Source organism: Calidris pugnax, unplaced genomic scaffold (genome assembly GCF_001431845.1).
Source record: "Calidris pugnax isolate Ruff unplaced genomic scaffold, ASM143184v1 scaffold113, whole genome shotgun sequence".
Taxonomy (NCBI): Eukaryota; Metazoa; Chordata; class Aves; order Charadriiformes; family Scolopacidae; genus Calidris; species Calidris pugnax.
Window position 1 is genome coordinate 2,700,435 of NW_015090879.1, and position 22,165 is coordinate 2,722,599.

Here is a 22,165-nt window from a genome sequence, read left to right on the forward strand (position 1 = left end):
TGTGATGTGTTATTCATGTTGCCCTAAAAATTTGCATCCCTCACGTCCTGGCACTGGCAGCACTTTAGGTTACCTTGCTAAAATGAACTAAACCTGGCATGGCAGGTCTCTCCAGTTGTTAGAAAAACACCGCTTGAATTTGTGCTTTCTGAACACACCAAGAATCCTTAATGCAAAAGAAAAGACCAGCCAAAGAAACACGGGGTGTGTATCACACCCGAGTGCACCCACGCTGCTGCCAGGGTCTCAACAGGGGTGGGCTTACAGTCTGAGGCATGTGGAACTGTTAAAGTGCCTGTTGCTTGGCCGTTTCTCTACTGCTTCTCAGGAACTCCTGACGTGATGGTTCATTTCAACAACCAAAGCCAGGGAGGAGCCATCGCTGCTACCAGCTCCGCTAACACATGGCACCGGGGCTCTGCCCTGCTGGCACCACCATTCACCATCCCGCGGCGCTGGCACGGGAGAAGACTTTTGGACTGGGAAGGGAAGGAATTCTTCAGTCTCCCCTGCATGCTGAGACATGAAAGCAGTGTGTTACTGAATGCAGTTGAAGAGCTGAGCCTGCACCTGACTTGGGAAGAGGGACTTGAGTGAAAACGTTTCATTGGAACAAATGTTGTGTGATGAATGGGAAGTTCGTTAGGAGGGGTGGCTAATTTGCAAGGAAAGCTGCTGCAGCATCCATATTTAGCTCATATTCTGCCTGCTTCCCTTCTGCTAACCCCCTGTGGAGGGACACGAGACCTTTGGTTCCAGCCCTTCTTCTGCCCTGGACCAAGTGTTCCCATTCCCTGTTCTCCTCTGGTCCTGTTCCTCTCTCAAACCCCACTCTGGTGGGTCCTGTTCTTTTGGGCAGGATGGACCTCAGGAGGGATCGCACTGCTCTGGACTGGGACTGCATCCCCAGCTGGATCTTTACCACATAAACCTTTATGCTTCCCTGAAAATATGGAACATAAAGGGCGCAAAACAATTTCCATTGGCAAAACCATAATCCAGGTCTTCCCTGTTCTCCTCTGGTCCTGTTCCTCTCTCAAACCCCACTCTGGTGGGTCCTGTTCTTTTGGGCAGGATGGACCTCAGGAGGGATCGCACTGCTCTGGACTGGGACTGCATCCCCAGCTGGATCTTTACCACATAAACCTTTATGCTTCCCTGAAAATATGGAACATAAAGGGCGCAAAACAATTTCCATTGGCAAAACCATAATCCAGGCCCAGTTGTGGGGAGTGTGTTTTTTGCGTGGGTTTTGTTGCTTCTTGGTGTCAGCCACGAGCCCGCGCTGCCTAACGCAGCCACACAGAAACCAATGGCACTAGTCATAATTCATTATCCAGTTGCGGGTAGTTTTTTGTGTTGGTTTTGTTGCTTCCCGGTGTCGGCCACGAGCCCGCGCTGCGAAACACAGCCACATAGAAACCAATGGCACTAGTCATAATTCATTAGATAGTAAATAAAAACTCATTCTGATCTGATGCCGGCCGTCAAACCCAATAGCGAACGTGAGACCGAAATGCAGCGTGACAGCAGGGAGCGGAGCAGGCCTGCTAAGCAGCCGTGGTTTGCTGGATAACGGCATTACTCTTAGCTGGGTTATCAAATATGGACTTAAGAGGGGGAAAGAAACAGGATTGTCACAGCCAAGCCGGGCCGTCTGGTTGTTCTCAGTATTTTCTCCTGGAACAAGACCACTCCTACCCGAGGAAGCAGTGCCAGCCTCTGGCAGTGCCCACCACCCGCCCGGGCACTGGGGATAAATCACAGAATCCCAGAATCTTCTAGGTTAGAAGGGACCTCAAAGATCATCTTGTCCAACCGTCAACCTAACTGACAAAAATAGACACCCACACAACAAACAAGGAACACCATCACCAAACCATACCTCCCAGCACTACATCAACCCGTCTTTTGAACACCTCCAGGGATGGTGCCTCCACCACCTCCCTGGGCAGCCCATTCCAATGTCCGAGAACCCTTTCAGTGAAAAAATTTTTCCTAATATCCAGCCCGAACCTCCCCTGGCACAACTTGAGGCCATTTCCTCTTGTCCTGTCACCTGGGACTTGAGAAAAGAGACCGACCCCCACCTCTCTACACCCTCCTTTCAGGGAGTTGTAGAGAGCAATAAGGTCTCCCCTCAGCCTCCTCTTCTCCAGGCTGGATGGGCGATTGGGAGCGTTCCAGGAGCTGAGCACACACAAAGCTCCTGCACCCACGAGGGGAGCGAGGGGTGACAGGACACCCATGGGTGGCTGCAGCGGAGGAGCTCGGCCAGGGCCAGCAGCAGCCCCTGGGCATGGGGGAGACATGCAGGCCCAGCCTGGCCGCTGGCAGCCTGCGCCGGAGCGGGTCCCCAGCGGGGTGCTGTGGGGTTTCAGAGGTACCAGATACCCCCCAGATCTGTGGGTGAAGGAAAAAGTCTTGCAGTCTCCTACCAGGAGAGTGGTGACAATCAGAGATCTGTTGCTCAGCGAGTCGGTGACGTTAGGCCCTCGTCCTTTGGAAATTTCGGTGATGTTCAAGCCGTCGGAAGGGCTCCACGCTCCCACCTGAAACCAAGCAAGAAATAACTGCATGAACACCCGGCACGTTCCTCACTTGCTCTCAGCAAACAGAGGTTGGTTCTCTCAACTACAGGAATTTCACTGAATTTCACTGAATTTTTAGAGTTGGAAGGGACCACAGAGATCATCTAGTCCAACTCCCCTGCTGAAGCAGGGTTGCCTAGAGCTAGAGCATGTTACTCAGGACTGCATCCAGGAAACAGAAGCAAAGCTCAAATTATCATCTTGTGTCACCTAAACAGAAAATTCAAATTAACCCTTTGGTAGCAGGTCACTCCAGCTGCACACACACCGTAAGCAGCCCTTACCCTGCCCTCTGATGCAGGTGTGTGAAAGGAGATGACAGTTGACTGGAATTTAGGGGCTGAATGAAGAGTTTGCAAAGGTACTGGGTAGAGCAAACAATCAGAATGTGCTGAAGACTCAACTCTGGGCAAGGATAAAGCAGAACGAAAGAAAACAAATACAAATATGAGGCCATTTTCTTTCTTTTGTGTTTCCCCACCGAAGCAAATTGGTGGGGAAAGTTAAAAATGGCCTGACCAGTTCTGCAGAGCCCTGGTGGGGACCATTCCCATCCTCTGCGCTGTGGGGAACTGTGTGGAGCTTTCTGACAGGTCCTGGAAGGTCCTGGTGGCCCCTCAGGGAAGCCCCCGTGGTGGGAGCTCTTGGTCCTGGCGGTGGATTTCCTCAGGCGTGGGCACCGGCAGCGCAGCCACCATCCTCCTCAGTCTGAGGTGCTCTGTTTTTCTCAAGCTCTCAATTTCCATAAATCATTAGACTTTGAAGAAGTCTATTGACCCAGAAATGGCAAGATCTGTCTCTCTCTAAAAAAAAACTCATCTGAGCGACTCTAAGCCTGTTAACCTGATCTCCGCGGTGCAGGGGAGGCTTCAGAACAAACTTTGAAGGCAGGAGGGGCTAAAGGACTGTGACGGTGAGATAAAATGTGGGGAAAGCTGGAGGAATGTGGGATCGCTGCCAAGAGCCGGAGCGGGGTGGCCACGCAGCCAGCCTGAGAGAGGGAAAAAAGAAAGCCCCATGTGGAAATGGGAACAGAACGATCCATCTGTAGGGTCAAACTGCGAGACAGGACTCAGAGAGAAACCAAAGGCAGACAACTCAAACCCACTGGGGAGCCAGGAACTTCCCAGGTTTTATTTATTGCTATTTTTAAGATTCTTCAACCTCTTCAGCAGTCCAAGGGGAGGACTTGGTTTTACCGCATCCCCAAAAAGAGACTTTGTAATGAGCAATGCTGCCTGGCAAAAAAAAAAAAAAAAAAAAAAAAGTAATAAATTCTAGAAGAATTTCCATGAACTTTGTGAAAGGCTCTAAATATTTCAGGTAAAACCTAAGCAATCCCCCCTGGCTCCTTCGATCGCACCAGAGCTGCCGTGTCAGGGGATTATTATTGTGCATAGGAAAAGAGAAGCAAGGCTAAGAGGCCCAGCAGCACCACAGACTCAGTTAACTCTGCCTTGCTAAGTTTTCTTTAAGAGAATTAAATACATGGCACTTAAGGCTGAATTAATCAGTTTAAAATATTAAAAAAAGGAAAGAAAAAGGAAAAAAAGGAGCGCATGAAGGGAACTGTGCAAGTCAGATAGTCAAACTACATGTAATTAGGTTTAGTTAATACTCCTGTAATCCCTGGAACATCCAGGAGGTATAAGGATCAGGAGTTCAATCCTAAAGCTCAACAAACATAAGCTATTATACATCATACACAATCCGTACGGGATTTGTTTGTAGTTTGGCGTTTTGTTATTTCAGATTAACTATTGACAGAAACCCAGCTTCAGCAGAGATTTGACATCGATACTTTAAAACCCCTCTAGAGCTGACAAGAAGCTTTCAAAAAAATAATAGTGGGAACTGTGAAATCTCTGAATTGCTGGAGACAAAAGTTGAAGGGCTGTACAGAGAATGCATCAAGGTTTGGCGGCTTCCTCTGGGCTTTATGTGACACACAATAGCAATAAATAGGGCTGGTGCCAGCTATTCTCCTGTACACCTGAGGAGTGTTAGTGTGACGGATAGATATTGCAGTTGTACTTAAACATTTAGATTCTCATGGTAACCAAATACTCGTACAGTTTTTTATTATTCTCCCAACACGGCTCTCCAGGAGAGCTGGTGCCGCTCTACTCCAAAAACACGTGTCGGATTTTTTTTTGGTTTAGACTCTATGAACAAAATATCTTGTAAAATAAGAAGTCAGGCTGCAAAGATGGTCTCTTGCTCAGTTGCTATGAGAAGGAGGCGTCTTCCCCTGCTCCCCTCTCCCCTCCTGCCTGCCCAGGCTCGGCCGATGGCAGCTGAGACTGAAGGTCACTGGGTTTATTTGAAACGTTTTCTTTATTCTATATTTGACACCAAAAAACTCTCACGAGGAGAGCGCTGTGGTGACCCTGAGATTTTTTACATGCAGCAGGGAACTCGTGCTGTGGTGTGAAAGTGTGGCGACAATTTATTTCCAAGTGAAGGAAAAACAAACTGTAAAAAAGAGGGATGGGGAAGTCGAGCTGTTTGGTCCCAGAGATCTTCACTGCGCAGGACCCGTCCCCTCCGAACCGGGGGGTGATCAAACCGCTGTCTCCAGCCTCGGGGGCTGCCTGCCTGGACTCTTTGACTCATTCCCCAGCCCCACCTGGGGACATCCTCTATGCCTGTTGGGCCACTGGCCACACGGCTAATTGGAAGGCTAATTGGAAGCCCCTCTCTGGGCTCGGGGCTGGTGTTTCCCTGGCCCCAGGGCCTGTCCCTGCCGGAGGGTGCAGGACGCGGCTCAGCCCTGGTGGCCCTGGGCATCGTGATGTGTGGAGGGGCAGATGCTGTGCCAGAAAGGGATTTACTGCCCAGTCTCTCTCCCGTAAATCCTCCAGCCACCTTTAGCAGAGCAGGGGCTCAGAATCCCTCTCAAAGGGGGGCAGGCTCCTTGAGGAGCCTGATTAGAGCAGAGCCCTGGGCACAGCTCCTGTCGGGATCAGCTCTCCCACGGGCACCACTTGCTCCTCTTCAGGCCACTCGCTGTTCTCTTTGGTCTTAAATGGACTGATCTCACCTTGAAATCCGTGTTCTAGGAGCTGTAATGCTTTGCATACTGCCTTTTGGTGTTTTTTTTTTTTTTTTTGAAAAGTAGTTGAAGAGAAGGAAATTAAATCCCCGTGAACACCTGAGAATCAGATTTGCGCATCAGCATTGTGTCCCTGTGCCCGGAGGAGATTTGCACTAATGAGGAGGATCTGAGCTTCAGCCTCTGTGCCCTGTCGCCTCTGGGTGGAATGAGACCCCTCCAGCCAGGCAAAACCACACTTCCCTTCTTTTCTTATTGTCCCTTAGATAACACAGAGAAGAACCAAACAAATACACACTGCCTCCTCCTCCTCCTCCAAAACCCAGGCTGGAACAAGCTGGTGCCATTTCCAACCCTCAGGCAGTTTTAATTGTGGGGAATCACACAGAGATGATGCTTTCAAGAGCTTTTGCCTCCTCAGGGAAAAATCAACATTTTGTAAGTGAGCCCAGCAAGATGGGGGGGGGTGGGAGGGACACGACTTTATTCCTTTCACCTTTGCCTGGGCAAGGAGAGGTTAACGCCTGCTCAGAAAGTTTTCTTCTGGTTCCACTATCCCAGGAAAGTGCCACAAGGGGTTCTGCAGCAGTCCCTGTAATCCCCCGCACCTCGCTTCAGGGCTAGTGAGTCATGGTTGAGGGGTGGAAAAGGATCTGAGAAATCCCACAAAGTAAATATCCTTTTATGTAAAAACCAGAAAACATGGAAAGAATCCAACCACCAACCATTTTCTCTATTGCCTGAGTATCAGAGTCAGAGTTAAGCCACACGCAGACAAGACAAACCCTGCCTACCTTTTCCAGACCATCTTCTTTGAGGCTGATGATATCCAGGTCAAAATCTGTCCGTAAACCGCTAGTTTTATTAAAGACAATTCGTCCCGTTAGTCCTTCCCATTGAGCCTGTGGAAGGAGAAGAAGTAGCAGGGCTGTTACTTGGCATCATAAATAATCTTTTGCCCTCCACTGTACGTTCTCTTAATTAGTCCTTATACCAGTTCTTTCTCCCCAAAGAGCATGATTAATTAATAATCCCCTCCGTCACTGTTGGGACTGCAGACAGAGCTGTAGATTTTCCCAACTCTCTTGCAGTCCTTGCTACAATTTTTGTTCGCACCTTTTGTGCTCACCAGCTGTTGCAGGACATGATGACTCAGGAGAAAACTCCTTGCATTTATCACGGCATCCTTGTGTGCTGCATTTATCCTTGTAGTGCTGATAAATACTGGGCTGCGGGGAGCCTGGGCTTGGGACAGCTCCAGTCGAGCTCATAAATAATCCTTTTTTGCACGAACCTGCTGATGCTTCCAAGGTGTGTGGAAGCTAAAATGTCCTGAGTGCTCCCCTCCTTCCTTTCGGATGGAGAGAGGAGCAGCAGCACTAAGGGCTTGTCCGTGCCAGTGGGCTCCGTTGCTCTGGAAGGGGCTGGGAATCGGGTGGGTGCTGCTGTGTGGGTTCCCTGGTTCGGTTTGGGGCAGTGTGATCCCAAAGGGGCTGGGGAAACTGGGGAAACTGTCCTGGAGATTCTCAGTGTCTGACTGGTGCAGGTCCTGCACAGCCTGGTCTGACTTGGGCGCTGGTCACAGAATCACGGAATCTTCTAGGTTGGAAGGGACCTTAAAGATCATCTTGTCCAACCGTCACCTCACTGACAAAAATAGACACCCACACAACAAACAAGGAGCATCATCACTAAACCAGACCTCAGTTTGGGGCTGGGGAAACCCCCATCCTGGAGATTCTCAGTGTCTGACTGGTCCAGGTCCTGCACAACCTGGTCTGACTTGGGTGCTGGTCCTGCTCTGAGCAGGATCTTGGGGTAACGATGTCCAGATTTGTCTCAAATACAATTACACTGTGATGCTGTGTCTTTTCCACTGTGAGCTTTGCAGCACCACCAGGATTAATCTCCCTGATTTAGGGGGCGAGAGAGCCCCAAATACCCCATGCAGGCTGCGTTAGCAGGGCAGGCACTAAGGTGGTCCTGCTCCGAGCAGGAGCTTTGGGGTAAAGATGTCCAGATTCATTTCAAATACAATTATGCTGTGATGCTGTGTCTTTTCCACTGTGAGCTTTGCAGCACCACCAGGATTAATCTCCCTGATTTAGGGGGCGAGAGAGCCCCAAATACCCCATGCAGGCTGCGTTAGCAGGGCAGGCACTAAGGGATAGGGTGGTGTTTGGTGCCTGCTCTGTCCAGGGACCACATTAGGATGTGCTGTAGCATCTTTGCCGGGGGGGTGCTGCCGGGGGGGTGTTCCCTGGGGGGTGCCAGGCGCTGACAGGGTTTGCTGCTTCGCAACCATGTCTCAGCAGTGGGGAGCTGGGACTCGGGCTGCTTCCCCTGAGCAGAGCTCCTCGCTGATGAATGGGTTTCCTTTACGGATGGGGGAGCTTGAAATATCCCAGAGTGGTGAAGGTGGCATAATGGATCCTCAGGGGGCAGCGACTGGCACGTTTCCCAGTAAATACATTCCCCTCGCTCTTCCTCATTAATTCCTGAGGAACAGCCTCCTCCCGGCCTCGCCACCCGTGAGTTTTGGGGACGGCTGTGCTCGGTTTGCTCATTGTGGCGTGGGGGTGGTTTGCCCGTGGGAGACACAGCCTGCGGAGCCCCCCGGGAGCCCGGGAAAACACGGAGTGTTTGATGTGCCCGGTGGGAGCGAACACAGCTCTGTGCAGAGCCCTGCACCTCCTGCGGGGCCACGGGCTCTGTGTGTCCCCTCACCTCCTGCCCCCATCCCTGGCCCTCTCCCCCTGCTTTCTGGGGAGCCCTGATGGCTCACGGGGGAAGGTGGCCTTCCCGGGGGTGGCAGGGCCACCATCCTGGTCCCTTGGCAAGTGGGAACAAGCAGGGCTTCCCCCCAGGAGTGGCAGCGCCGGAGCAGGGGGGGGGACACGGAGGGTGCTGGTGTTGGGGGAAGCCCAGGGGAGAGGGTGTCTGTGACGAGGCTTTGTCTTTTTGGGGGGGCAGAAAGAGCAATTGCTGTGCGTTGTGGTGGCAGTGGGGACAAAGCTCATCCCCGGGAGGAGCTGAGGTGGTGCCAGGAAGGGAAACAACAGGCAGGCACTGGAGTGTGAGGCACGGGGTAATTTGCAAAAGGAGCCAACCAGACAAATTATTTACACTCTCTTTTGGCAGCCGGCTGGAGCGGCTTTCTGCAGGAGTGAACAAAACATGGAACAGGAGAGAGAGAGAGGCAGAGAGAGGAGAGATACCATCTTCAGTGCCTATTAAGAAATAAGTTCATTCTCCCTGTGTGATGGGAATCGTTCTTCCTCCCTCCTCCCTCGCTGCAGCTCCCTGGGCTCTGGGCGCTCTCTCTGCAGGGACGTGCCTGCGTCCAGGGTCCGTGGGGTCTGCAGCAGGAATCATAGTAACGATTGACAACGTGCTTCTGCTCTTTTCTCCTTATAAACTTTAGGGGATTTTATACCCAGCCTTTTAAATATGGCATGTCTCCTGTGCTGCAGCCAGTTCCCCCGTGAAGTGCCACGGGCACGGAAGTTTTAAAAGGCCTTAGGGTAAATAAGGGCTTTTTATCACAAAGACATATCTGGTGGGTTTGCAGTATCTCCCTGCAGCTCTGCCTTCATTTTTTTTTCCTACGTGAGGGCTCCTTTTTGCAGACAGAGCAAACCCCAGGGGGGAGTGCAGGGATGTGGGGGGGTTTTTTTGGGGGGGGATCTGGCCACCTCTCCCAGTGCTGCGCTCCCTCGCAGAGCTCCCTGCTCCCAAACGCCTGCGCTCGGGGCTGTTCGCCTGCTTAGGCCAGATGCAAACAAACAATTATGTGGGCTGCACAGAGAGAAATCATAATGACTGAGAGCAGGGAGGGAAGGGAGCTGCCTCCTCAACCCCCTAGCTCCCCACTCACTAAAGCGGTGGCTCTGCCAAGGCTGCCCATGGGCACACGGGCAGTGACACACGGCGCAGCCACCGGCACCGAGCGGCACCGAGTGCCCTGCGTGGACCCTGAGCAAATGTTCCTGTAAAAGGGAAATGGCTATTGCTCCGCTCAGGAATGGCCTCGGAGACAGAGCAGTCCAGCTGCTCTTGACGCAAGCAGGGGCCAGGGCAAGTCCCAGTGACAGCATGGGGGAGTTTGGCTTGCTTTGGACGCTTTGGCGCGGCTGCACGGATGTTACTTTGAAGGCAAAGACAGGATTTTTCCTTTCTGGGTGCACTCAGAGCCTGGTGCTGCTCATCCAGTTGTACCTTCCCCGGGCAGGGGGTGTTTATACCCCTGAACTCTCCAATCCTCTCTGCCTCCTGCCTCCCACGGCTCCTGCTGGGGAAGGTTTGCCTTTAGCGGGGAGCGATTTTAGTCGCAAATCATGCTTTTACCTCTTTTATAAAATTCATGAAGCGGCCACCAAACCTCCAGGCTTTGTGGCGGTGGCACTGCAGGGAGTTGACGGTCATCTGAGGGGCGCGCTGGTAGCAGACAGAGACCACGTGCACGGCGTCGTACAGCAGGGCAGCGTCTGTCTAAACACAGGGGAACAGCGTGCGTGTCGGTAGCCGTCCCAGAGCAAGGAACATTGGGCTGGCAAAGCAGCGGGGTGTCCCTAAAGTGTGGCAGGAGAAGCTGCAAGAACCCCCTCTGAGTTACCCCCTGCCCAACACCCCTGAGACCCAAGGGTCTCTCTGTCCTGGTCCCCTCTCCACCATCCCACCCCCGGGTGTCCCACCCAGCACCCAAAGGAATGGCTGGGCTCTCAGAGACCCCTGGGTCTCCAGAAATGGTGTAAACGCCTGTGCTTTAACACGGGGCTTGTCTAAACCTCCGGGTGACCCCTCATCCAAAATACATCCCCAGGACCCAGAGCTCTGCACGTGATAAAGCCTCAGCAGAGATGGGGAAAATGTCATTTCTCTGTGTGCATCTGTTCCCTTTCTGGGGCACGTACGACTGTATTGTCAAAGAAGGCAGTTCGCTATTTCTAAATGCAGAAGATAGTAACAAAATTTTCTTATTTAGTCTGCTTTGTCTGAGTGTAAAAAAAGCCTCTATGAGAACATATAGTCCATGCTATTTTGTACATGGGGAAATAAGAAACAGAGAAGTTAAACGGCTTGTCCCTGGGCATGGAATTTTCCAATACGACCCAAACTGTCACTGAAATCAGGACCTCACAGATTTGTAACATCTTCCCACATTTCAGTGATTTGAACTAGGGAGAACTTCTTTTTTTGTTCCGTATAATGTGATGGTTTTAGATTCAATTTGAGATGCCCCATCTCATCTCCAAACACTGATCAAAAGAATTGGATTTGTTTTTCACTCCGATATGGTCAGTCCTTCTAGTGAAAATACATTACTCGTCGGCTTCACAGAGCTACAAACCAGATGTGAGTGTAGCGGCAGCATATAAAACACAATCAAACGCAATAATACAGCAAATAACTGGGCAAATATCTAACAGGACGTGGCCGTGGAGAAAATCCTGCAGCATTGACAGCCCTGCCCGTGACCTTGCCCTCCTGCAGCACCCTGGCACGAAGAGCAGGGACCCGACCCGTGTCCCGTGGGCTTGTGCTCGTGGGTACAGGAACGTCTCCCAGTGATTTCAGGGTGAAATGAGGATGATGGGGCCCTCCTCCAAGGAAAAATAAAGAGGAGGGATACGAGGAGCCGTTTCAAGGTGAAAGTCTGGGAGGCTTTGCCACTTGTGGGGGGGTTTCTGGCAGATCTGAAGGGAGAGGGAAGGAAGGAGCCAGTCAGCAGTTCTGGGGGTCGGGGACAGCCTGGCGGGGGGCACAGATGGGCGAGCAGGTGCCGTACCTTCCGAGCAGGAGCTCAGCGGAGCAGAGCTGCCATCAGACCCTAAAGGAGTCATCAAAGCTGCAGCAAACCCCATCTCTGGGCATGCCTTTGGCTCTTTTTCCCTGCATGGATCCCAGGGAATCGCCTGGCCCAGTCCCACCGAGTGCTGGGCTCCCAGTGCCCGGGAACTGGGGCTGGGCTGCTCTGGGGGCTGCGGGGACATGGTGGCATCTTCTCACTGGCAGAAGGGAGGGGAGGGAAGGGACATGCTCTCTCAAAACAGGCAAATCCGTGGCAGCTGGGCCTGCAAAAGGTGGGAGTTAACCCAGGAGGGGGGTTCAGGGCATCCGCCAGCGGCACTCGCTGTCCTTGAGGGGCGGTTATTAAAGAATTCAAGTAGCCACCTTGGAAAAGGCACCTGGGATGAGTTGTCACTGGGATGACAACCAATTACGGTAACACTTAGCCCTTAATGAACATTCCTGCCTTCCCCTTCCGCCCCGGTCTGCCCCCCAGACTTCCCCCGTGCTGTGTTTAAACTTCTCGTACCATCATCACGCCGTCCAGCAGCCCCAGCTCCGCCTTGGGCGCCGACTGCAGCCGCTCCATGGACCACTTCTCGATGATGGAGGATACGTGCGGGTTCTCCACGTTGAGGATCCGGAAGCCGGTCAGGTTCACCCCAGAGTAGCGATATGGTTCTAGGTCTAATGCATAAAGATCCTTAAAAGAGAGAAACTAGTTTAAACATTTTGTTTAGCTTTGCTCTGTTTGTCTTTGCTGCATCGGCTCACGTCTGTGTTTGAGGTAGGCAGGCAGGAGGGTGCCCTCCTGAGCTGGGGGGGCTGTGCTGTCTGGTGCCACCAGGCGCTGCCTGCAGGGTCTTGAAGGGGTGGGAGAACTCGGGTGTTGTATGGGCAGGTTCACCCACCCAGGACACGACCACGTGTCGTACGGGCAGGTTCACCCATGCGCCGCAGAGGGAAACTCCTGCCAAAGAACTCGCTCTCTGCATAAAGGAGGCAAGTGGATTGTGGGGGAGAAAACCAGAATCGCTCTCTCTTAACTGTCAAAACAGAGGCTTGTGACCAAGGAGGGGGACACACGGCAGAGCTCCTGTCGCCGAAGCTCCTGGGGGCCTTTCCGAGGAGAATTCGCTGTGAGTGCCGAAGCCCGCAGGGTGCTGCGGGTGACAGAGCAGCTCTGAATGCAGAATGCCAATTTGCAGACGGCTCTCAGAGAGGAACTAAGACGCATTTCTTGACATTATGACCAGCCTACACAGTCTGCAAGTGAATGAGAGTGCCCTTTATCCGATTTACCAGCCCTAGGGGGGGAGTGGGGGGGCAGTCCCGGGCTCTGCTGGCAGCCAGCCCGCCGGCAGCGCTTGGCAGCAGCCAGGGGGATGTGGAGGCCTCTGCGCTTCTTTAATGCATCTCTTGGCTCCGCTGCACGTCTAAATATTAACTTCAGCTCAGGGATTAACTTCAGTGCTCAGTGACTGGTGGAGCAGCCTGGGGTCGGGCGGCAGGGGAGAGCATGAGCTGAGCTGCTCTGCACAACCCGGGGCAGCTGAGCTGGGGGGGGTCATCTGTGAACGTGGTGGGGAATGGCAGTTGGGTGAGGATGCCCTCTTAATGGGAGTCATTCCTTGGATGGGACATATTTCATCAGAGTTTATCCTGAGTAATGGCTGCAAGTGATCAATGGCAGTAAAAATGTGGGGAGGCAGAAAGGCAGTGCCACTGTCTTCTGTGATAGAGGGTGGGAGTGAATGTGGGAATGATGCTCGTTGCTCTTACAAGGGATTACAAAAAAAAGAGTTTAAAAACAGCGTGGTATGATCTGGCTGTTGGTGTTTTGCATAAGGTGGCCATACTGGTAGGACACAGCCACACCATGGGGTCACCCAGACACAGCCTCTGCCAGCAGCGAGCTCTGATCTGCCCACGGTGGGGCTGGAAAAGCACTGGTCCTAAAACACTGCCCTCAGCAAAGCACAGCAGAGCCAGCTCTTCCCAGCGACCGAGACTCCATTCGCAGTGGGAGAGCCACGAATTCTTACAGCTGTTTTGTTTTAATAAGCTTTGGGGGTTTGATCTTTTCCTTAAGTGCTGGCCTCTGACTTCCCCCCCCCCAGACGTGCTGCTGATGGATGCCACGTTTTCAGCTGCAGGTGCAGCCGGGGACCGAGCCATTAATCACACCCACTACAGAGCCCAGGGGCTGTGGTGTTTGGCTGTTGGGTTTTTTTTCCCTGAAAAATCGCAAGTACAAACCTCTACCTTTTTGTTAAAGGGCATTGTGAAAACCAGGCCATAATGTTGACTTTTAAATGACTTACGGTGACTAAGGGCAAATACTGTTGTTTAACTCAGACAGATGCTTATATCCCCTGGATGGAGAGGGATCCCGGCTGGGGGGCTGTCACTGGGAGGAGTGGCCGTGGCTGTACTGGGAGGTGTGTGTGTGTCCAGTGCTGCTGGAATAGCAATCCCTGATGTCCTCGGTCACGAGCACACTCGTGTCGTGTCACGAGCCCCAGGTACACTGAGTTTAACCAGAATGCCTGACTCAGCACTCGTGAGGAGCTGGACTGGTTGGGTTTGGTCACTCACGGGGAGAGGGGAGGGTGGTGTGTAATTGCTGGTTGCTCAAGACCTGGGATGAGGTTCCTGGTTCTTCCCCCCCCGTAACTGCTGTGAGGGGCAGAAGTGACAGCAGGCGCTGGGGAAACGCCTGTGTTTGCAAGGACTCATGTTCACAAGCTGCTGAGAAACTCCTGGAAGTGCTGAGTGTCAGGGGGCTGTCGCTGCCTGGGACTTTGGAGGGTGTAAAATCTGTGTGTGCGTTAGGCTGAGGCTGGGAAGGCTCCCTCCTCCTCCTCCTCCTCCTCCTCCACTGTAGAAAAGGCTGATGGGGCTCTTCATGCTGAAGTCAGTGAACTGTAGTCTTGCTGCCTAGCAAAATGTTGAAGCGTTTCATGCCAAGTGTTGATACACTGTGCTCGGTATTGACTGGGGACCTTTTAGAAACATTCAGTATAACATAATAGACTAATTCATTAGCACCCCATGGGTCTAGTACCGCAGAAGCCGAAGCACATGCATTGCAAGCTAGGAAAACATTGCCTTAAGGAATGACAGATTAAAATATCTTTCCCATGATATAACTGTTATTTCAGGAAAGTGGCATTAATTGTGATTGCTTATCTATTAATTTATTATAATTCTTCTTTTCCCACCTCCAGGCTGTACCTACACATGAAATGTACTCTAGGCTCAGCTGGGGCTGATTAATAGGAGGTTATCTGGGAAATGCTTAAAGCTGCCTGGAATAGATAATGGCAGCAGGGGTAATTAAAATGTCTTTTGCATTTGAAAAATAAATTTTGCAGTTTTTAAGGGTTAGTTTAGTCTGTTTCTTTCCTAAAGGCAAAAAGATAAATTGGATTTTCAAAATCACACAAAAATTCAACAGTAAATCAGACAATAGCATCCTAAATGGAAACACAAGCGGGGCACGCCAGAAAACCCAAACCAAAACGCCTCCTGGAGTCAGAGAAGAACTGGCCCGTGTTTAATGGGAGTGGAGTTAATTTCAAGCCGAGCTCTTCTCATGCAAAATAAACCTGCGGCAGGAGCTCCTGAGGCAGCGGGGCTGCTCCCGCGGAGCACGAGGTGAACACTCGGAAACACACACCCTGTTGGTGCTGTCTGCGGGACTGCAGCCTCCCAAAATCACACACACGCTCCTCTGCCAGCGCCTGGGAGATCAAAATGACTGGGGGGGGCAATAAAACCAGAAGCCACATCTGTGCAAAGGCGGAGCGAGGACCCCGTCCACGGGCAGCCGCGGCAAAGACTGACGTCCCTTGGAACAGCAACGCCGCAGTTCAGAGATGCTACAGCCACGTCAGTGTGGGTGATTCTAACCCAAATCTAACTCCAGCCCCGCTCTCGCCTTCTCTCAGGGTCCCCTTTCCCCTGCTCTTCCCACCCCACCGCCTTCCTGCCCTGCAGCTCTGATGAGCGACCCCAGCCCCGCTCTCTTGCCTCCCCCTCCCCAGCCGGCTCTGCAGCGGGGGGTGACAGTGTCTGCACAGAGGAGATACTTTACCAGAGTGGTGAAGATGAAGTGGTAGTATTCTGTCATCATTCCCATTGCCATGGCCTTGGGGAGAGCAGGGAAAGGAGGTTAGTAAGAGCGGATACAGGAATATAACAACAGTCACACAACATAAGGCTCACTGCTGTCGGCACGACTGGGAGAAAGGGGTTGTCTTTCCTTCCCAGACACAATGAACAACCTTACATCAGCCTGTGCAGAATGACCAGAAAGCAGCCTGTCCGTATGGTTACCAGCCCATGTACTGGCTAAGAAGTGAAGGAAAAGGCTTTTTATTTCTTACATGTGTATTTCTGGTGCTCTGCATCCCCTCCCCTCCAGTGTCTGTTTGTATAATGGTGCATACAGCTCCTGTCTGTGTGTCCCTCCTTCCTGCACACTACAGCCGGACCCTAACGTGGTGCCTGGTTTAGAAATGGGTCAGTAAAAGCAGAGGCAGAGGGATGGGGAGTGGGAACATCTCCTGTCCCTCAGCCCTGGGAGATGGTGGGCCAGCCCCGAGAGCTGTTGGCCAGCCCCAACACGGAGGATGGGTTGTGCAGATTGCTGGGATCTGCATAACTGAGCAGTGGAGAGAACATGCTGTTCAGTGAGGTCTGGCAGAGGGACCGCGGGCTGAAGGGACCTTGGATGGACAACCTTGTCCAGACTCTACACAACATGAGGGGAACACGGCTCCATCCATGAGGAGGGTCACCTTGGAGCTGGTGGCTGGCTAAGGGGAAGAGACACCCGCAATTTTGGCTGCCATGCTGACTCTGAGAGCATGTTTTCCGGAGAAAACATGCAAGAGAACTTTAAAATCTCCACTGACGGGAAAGAGACTTCAGGTTCCCCCAGGAAATGTTTCCTTCCCTTGGTTCTTGCTAAAATTACTGGGGCGGAATTTAGCTCCGAGGAAGGAAGTGACAGTTTGAAAAGAAGTGAGATGGCAAAAAAGAAGGGAAAAGGAAAGGAACTAGATTACAAGGCTTGATACTGTAACTCCAGAGCGTAACTTTATCCCACGTTTTCTGGCCTGGGAATGCTCTTGGGAAGCCTGGCAGCTGCCTGTGTGGAATGTGCCACCCTGTCCCCCTGTCCTGCCTGGCCCCTGGGGCTGTGGGGTGCAGCTCCCCCAACCTCTCCCCAGGAGCAGTGGGGAGCAGTATCTCAGTGTGAGGCATCAATCAGATGATGTGAAACCAATCAAGAGTCAATCAAGAGGTTCCAGCTCTGGTTCTGCAGCCGGATGGGTGGCAGATGGAAAGCCCAGAGCTGCTGTGAGGAGTGAGCCCCGGGTTCCCAGAGCTGGCAGCCTGTGTGCGGGGTACAGCTGGGGTGTGGGGAGATGAGTAAATGATAAACCTGGTGGATAAGCTCCAGGCAATGGCCAGGATGGGAACTGGGAGCTCCATTAAAGTGGAGACAGGCACATCTGTGCGCTGCAGAGCCCAGCAACTGTTCAGAGGCAGCTGCCAGGAGAGGAGAGGAGCTGGGAAGGCAGAGAACAGATGTAAGGCCTGAACAAGTTACCAAAAATGAGCGAGGCTGGAGAAGCTGGGGTAGGACGGGAGGTCCTCACGAACAGGCCTAGCTATCTGATAGGTTTCTACGATGATTTGTTTTCCAAGAGGTAAAATAATGAATGGTTTGATGTCTGAGTCGCTCCAAGGAACACAGACTGGAGCAATATGGGGCAATGTCATCTCTGCATCTCTGTGCCAGCTCTTGTGTTGTTATTCATGGATTACTAACCCATGAGGCTTTTTTACTAATCCAGTTTAAAAAAGCTGCCCAGATTATCAGAGAGTTGCCTTTCTGCTGTGGGAGCGTGGGACCTGAAATACCCTGGGAGCAGGACGTGGGCTGGCTGGATGCTGTGTGCTTGCCCAGGGCTACCTCGGGCTGGAGCTGCTCAAACCCTTTGATGTCACCTGAAATGCCCAGTTAAAATCAGCACCAAGGGGTGGAAATTTGAGCATGAGTCCAGAGAGACATCTTGTGTGTGCATTTCTTGATATGGGTAGAAAAATTGGGAAAAGATGAGGTTTCTGAGCTTCCTAATTCTCCAGAGAGATGGGAGGGTCGCAGTGCTCAGAGCCCCCCCACTGCCACACACTGGTGTGTGGAGTGTGCAGGGGCTGGTCAGGGGATGGTGTGGGTTTGTGAGCCTGACCAAACTCTGAAAATATTTAACAGTTTTTTTCCTGAGTAAAAATACACTACGTAATATTGCTAAGCTGAAATCCGTAGCTTTGGGTCCTGAAAAAAGCCCAACACACAGACAAAAAGCAGCCAGAAGGACTCAGAAAGACTTCTTTCCCTCCAGTCCCCCCTCTCCTCCATCTTCCTCACTCTGCACTCGCAGCGATGAGCAGAGCAGATGGCACAATAAACTATAATAAACTGCATAATAAGTGAACGGCACCAAACACAGCCAGCATGTTAAAATAATAGGCAGGAGACAATGAGTCCCATATATTGCTTTCTGTAATAATCCCTCCCAGGCTTTCTGATTTCTCTGAGCACTTCCCTTCATTTTACATCAAGCAGGCTGCAAGAGAAGTCGCTTTCCATGTGCTTGCTTTCTCAGCCCTTCAGGGGATTTATTTAATCTATGTGGTAGTGTCTTGCTGGGCTGATATGTGCAGCACTTCCACCAGCTGGTTTTCAGCATCCTTTGTGAGAGCGTTTTCCTCTGCCTCATATTGACCCTGAGACCTAAAGGCACTTGGAAATGAGGAGCTGGGGTGAGCAGCAAACCTTCTGGTCTGCGAAAAATGCCAGTGGAGGAACTCGGGGAGAAAGGAGAGAGACCAAATGAATGGAAAATCACTGACATCTGGCTTAAAGTCCAAGAATTGCACATGGAGCTCAGGAGGGGACAGCAGACACCGTCCCTGCCCGCTGGCCCGGGGCTGGCTGATGGCAGCGAGATACCGGACTCTGGGCAGCTCGGAAATAGTGAACCAAAACACAGAGGTTTATACCCTGCCCTGCCTGGGGATGTAGAACCAAACCCAGGGGTATGGAGCAGCACAGGGGGGAAAGCAGATATTTGAAACTGGGAAGTGTGGGCAGCTGGTACTGAGCGGTGACAGCGGTGGCACGGACAGCCCTGCTCTGGGTGGAGAAGAGGGACAACAGCCCATCACGTCTGCTCCCGTGACGTTTGTTCGTTTTGTGATACTTCCAGTCTTTCAATGAAAACTACGTTTTCTACAGAAATCCGATTGCATCCTTGAAGAACATAGAATCATAGAATCATAGAATTGCCCAGGCCAGGGACCTCCAAAGGCCATCTAGTCCGACCCCCCCGCAGTCAGCAGGGACACCCCCAACTAGACCAGGTTGCCCAGGGCCTCGTTGAGCCTCTCCTTGAATATCTCCAGAGAAGGGGCCTCAACCACCTCCCTGGGCAACCTGTTCCAGTGCTCCACCACCCTCCCAGTGAAGACATGCAGTAGCTCTTAATGCAGCTGTGGGCTGTGGACAGAGGGGAAGCTGAGGGTCTGCACCCCCGTCTGTGGGGCTCTTCCTACAGTACGGCCACCCCGTACGCCCTCGGGGGCCACTTCTCCTTGGCCCCCCCATGGCCCCCACTCACCTGCTTGAGGATCTGAGCCGCCATCAGGTGGCTGCAGTCGAAGATGATGCGGAATTCCCTGCCCCGCTTCATCTCCTTCAGCAGTGGCCGCGCGTCGTCGGTGTCCAGCGGGAGCTGGCGGATCTTCAGGCGGATGTTGTACCTCGATGGGGCCATGATGAGCTCTTGCAGCCGAATGAGCCCTTCAGGCATTGCACAAAGACAAACCCACCGTGTCACAGAGGACTCTGCCTTTCCCCGCAGGCTGGGCAGCACAGAAACTTATTTCTTCCTACATTATTTAAGGGAACACCATCCAGGCTTTCCTCCCTCCTGCAAATGGCCGGTGCTAAAGGCGTATCAAAACCAAGGCTTCCTGTGTCAAAACCCCAGGTATTTCCAGAGCGGTGGTTCAGGGCAGGGGGGCTTCTCCTGGTGTTTCCCTGCAGCCCCCACACCCCCCGTGGCACAGCTCTGCACCAGGCAGGTCCTAACCTTTGACATCACTGGGATCACGACATATTTTCTTAAGCAAATGTGCCCTTGAGAAAGGACGGAGTGTGATAATCAGCTATGCAACAAATTAAAATCTGCGGTATTTACCATGCACAGCAGCTGAAGGAAAAAAATGAATCTGGGCTTAGATTTATGAATGGCAAAGCTTATAATGGTCACTTAATCACAACTCGTAACTTTCTTACTACCCTTAGAATTCATTTCTTTTCAATGCAGAAGGCACAAAGCCGTGCTGGAGGCAGCTGAGCAGGAATTATTGGTATCTACTGTTGCAAGAAGAAACTCAGCAGATGCCTATTGCAAGGAGGAAAAGGGAAGCATGTCCCTCTGCATAGTGGAAGAAATACGTTAGAATATGCCACGAAGGGAACATACTGTGACCCACATTTGCAAAACAGGGATGTCAAACTGTGTTCTCATCAGCCCTCCCCTAAAGAAACCATTTGGTTTAGTGGAATTAGGTTGGACAGGCCATCCAATGTGTCTTTTGTTTTGGGGGTTTTTTTATCTATAATGCTGTGCAGTGCTTTGCTTTGTTTCACTGTCAACAGCTTGCTTTATGTGAAAAACTTTCTCAGCTATATTTTATAGAATTAGCCAGAAAACAAAAAACTTTCCAGAACTACTTTTGCTTTTAGCTGGGAAACTGCACCCTCAATGGCAGCTGCAGACCTGGGTCCTGTGCAGACGGGCACCACGCTGCCAAATCTGGCCGGGCTGAGCCAGAGCACCCCAGCAGACAATGAATCCCCCCTGGACCCTCTGCGGGTGGGAGGGTGCTGAGGGTCCCCCCTTCCTACGTGCTTTGTGAGCTAAATGCTCCAGAGAGGTCCCAGAGCCTTCTACAGCTCTCGCCTCAACGCTGGGGAACCGGTGTGTCCCCGCACACTGATTGCTGCATGGGGGTCATTTTGCTCCTAAAAGGGTTTGTTAGAAAGTTCCTAAATGGGACCCACAACAAATAATCCCCTGGATTCCTCCCTGAAAGCCCCTCCTTTCCCTACCTGTGCTGTCGTCGTAAACCACGGTGGCCGACCTCCACTTCAGATACTGCACGAGGTCCAGGATGGCATGGCTAAGGGAGGCGTAGTCGGGGTACAGGTTGACATAGAAAGTGTCCTTGTTATCCAAAGGGTGGTGCTTCCATCGAAGCTGGATGTGGGGGACTTCCAGGGCGTTGCAGATAGACTGGACGGCGTTGGTACAGGAGCCTTGGGAAGGTCCAAATATTGCTACGACCCCCAGAGCGAGCTGGTCACAGGCTGGAAGAGGAAGAGGAGGGAAGGGAAGGATGCGGTCAGTGCCGTCTGGGGAGGGAGGAAGGATGCTGTCATTGCTGTAACAGGGCACTGCTGCAGGAGAGGGGGTCATCAGGACAGCCTGACCCACACCATGGGGCAGCAGACAGACAGACAAGCTTCTGGGCATTAACAGCAGCGTAGATATTAGGTAATTCCATCAGTGAAGAGGAGGAATTCCAGCAGGCGGGGGTCTGGACCGGTGGTTAGAGGCACAGGGGTGTTTCCAGAGGAGGGAACAATGGCTGGGGTGTGTTAGAAGAAAATTTCTGCACTAGGGATGTTAAAACTGCCAGGGATAGACTCAAATAAACAAAGGCCTGGCCTACAGACCTGTGCTCAGGATTAGAAGCAAACACTGAGAGGAGTTTGGTGAGGCTTGCAGAGGAAAAAAAGCATAGTTGTTCCCCTTATATTAAAAAGCCTCCGGAAGGTCAGCTCCTGGAGGACTTCTCATCTCCATCACTGACTGGAGCAGGACAAAATGAGCTGCCGGGTCTCAAGTCAAACCATGCCTTTTTTAATGACTAAATGGCCACAAAGTGGCTAAGTGTGCTGTGCTCTTACCTTTCTTAGTTGCTTCAAAGCTGTCGTGGAAGTGTATCCGCTGAATGTCGTAGGTTAGGGTTGTGTTAGGCAACAAAGTTCTGTTTCTATTTATAATATTGGCAGAAAATCTGAAGGCTTGCTCCTCAGCACTCATAACCTGGGTATTGGGGCCATCTGCGTACTCAAAGATTCCTCCTGCAAGACAGGACAAAACCAGCATTAAAGCCACAGAAAGTTTGATTATTAACCTTGTGTAGCAAGGATGAGAAAACTGTCAGACAGAGCTGTGGCGTTTGCAGGCTGGACGGGGCTTGTTCCCAGGACATTTCCTGGACTGAAATAAAACGAAAACGTTTGGGTTTTTGTCAGATGCTGGTCCATGAAGGCATTCAGAATACCAGCTTAACAGGGGTCAAGTTTAAAGTCTTGGAATGCGTTTATGAGAGAGATGAGTGGCTTCCTATAGAACTTTGGGGGCAGACCATGGGGAGGGGGGGCAGGGTTATGGCCCAGGGATGCTCCAGGTCTGGGCTCTGCGGAGTCACTGCGGTACGGAGCCGGCACTGCCCTTCCCTCCAGGGACACCCACCTCCCAAACCCTTCTCCCTGTCCTGGGCTGGGAGGCAAGCAGTGCAGTGCTGCTCCTTGCTATTTTTAGTGCCACTTTTAGTGCCCTTCTCATCTTTTATT

General features: G+C 52.0%; 1 protein-coding gene across 1 annotated transcript in view; it reads right to left on the minus strand.

Moving 5' to 3' along the window:
- The window catches only part of GRIK3 (glutamate receptor, ionotropic, kainate 3), a 52,424-nt gene extending 30,729 nt beyond the window's left edge, over positions 1 to 21,695 (minus strand). Inside the window, exons 1-8 of the mRNA XM_014946589.1 lie at positions 21,494 to 21,695; positions 20,633 to 20,890; positions 19,134 to 19,315; positions 15,536 to 15,589; positions 11,966 to 12,139; positions 9,994 to 10,137; positions 6,441 to 6,548; positions 2,439 to 2,552 (exon numbers count right to left, since the gene is read on the minus strand). Of these exons, the coding sequence (XP_014802075.1) occupies positions 2,439 to 2,552; positions 6,441 to 6,548; positions 9,994 to 10,137; positions 11,966 to 12,139; positions 15,536 to 15,589; positions 19,134 to 19,315; positions 20,633 to 20,890; positions 21,494 to 21,695 (1,236 nt within the window). The remainder of the gene's footprint in view (positions 1 to 2,438; positions 2,553 to 6,440; positions 6,549 to 9,993; positions 10,138 to 11,965; positions 12,140 to 15,535; positions 15,590 to 19,133; positions 19,316 to 20,632; positions 20,891 to 21,493) is intronic.
- Between the last annotated feature and the right edge of the window lie 470 nt (positions 21,696 to 22,165).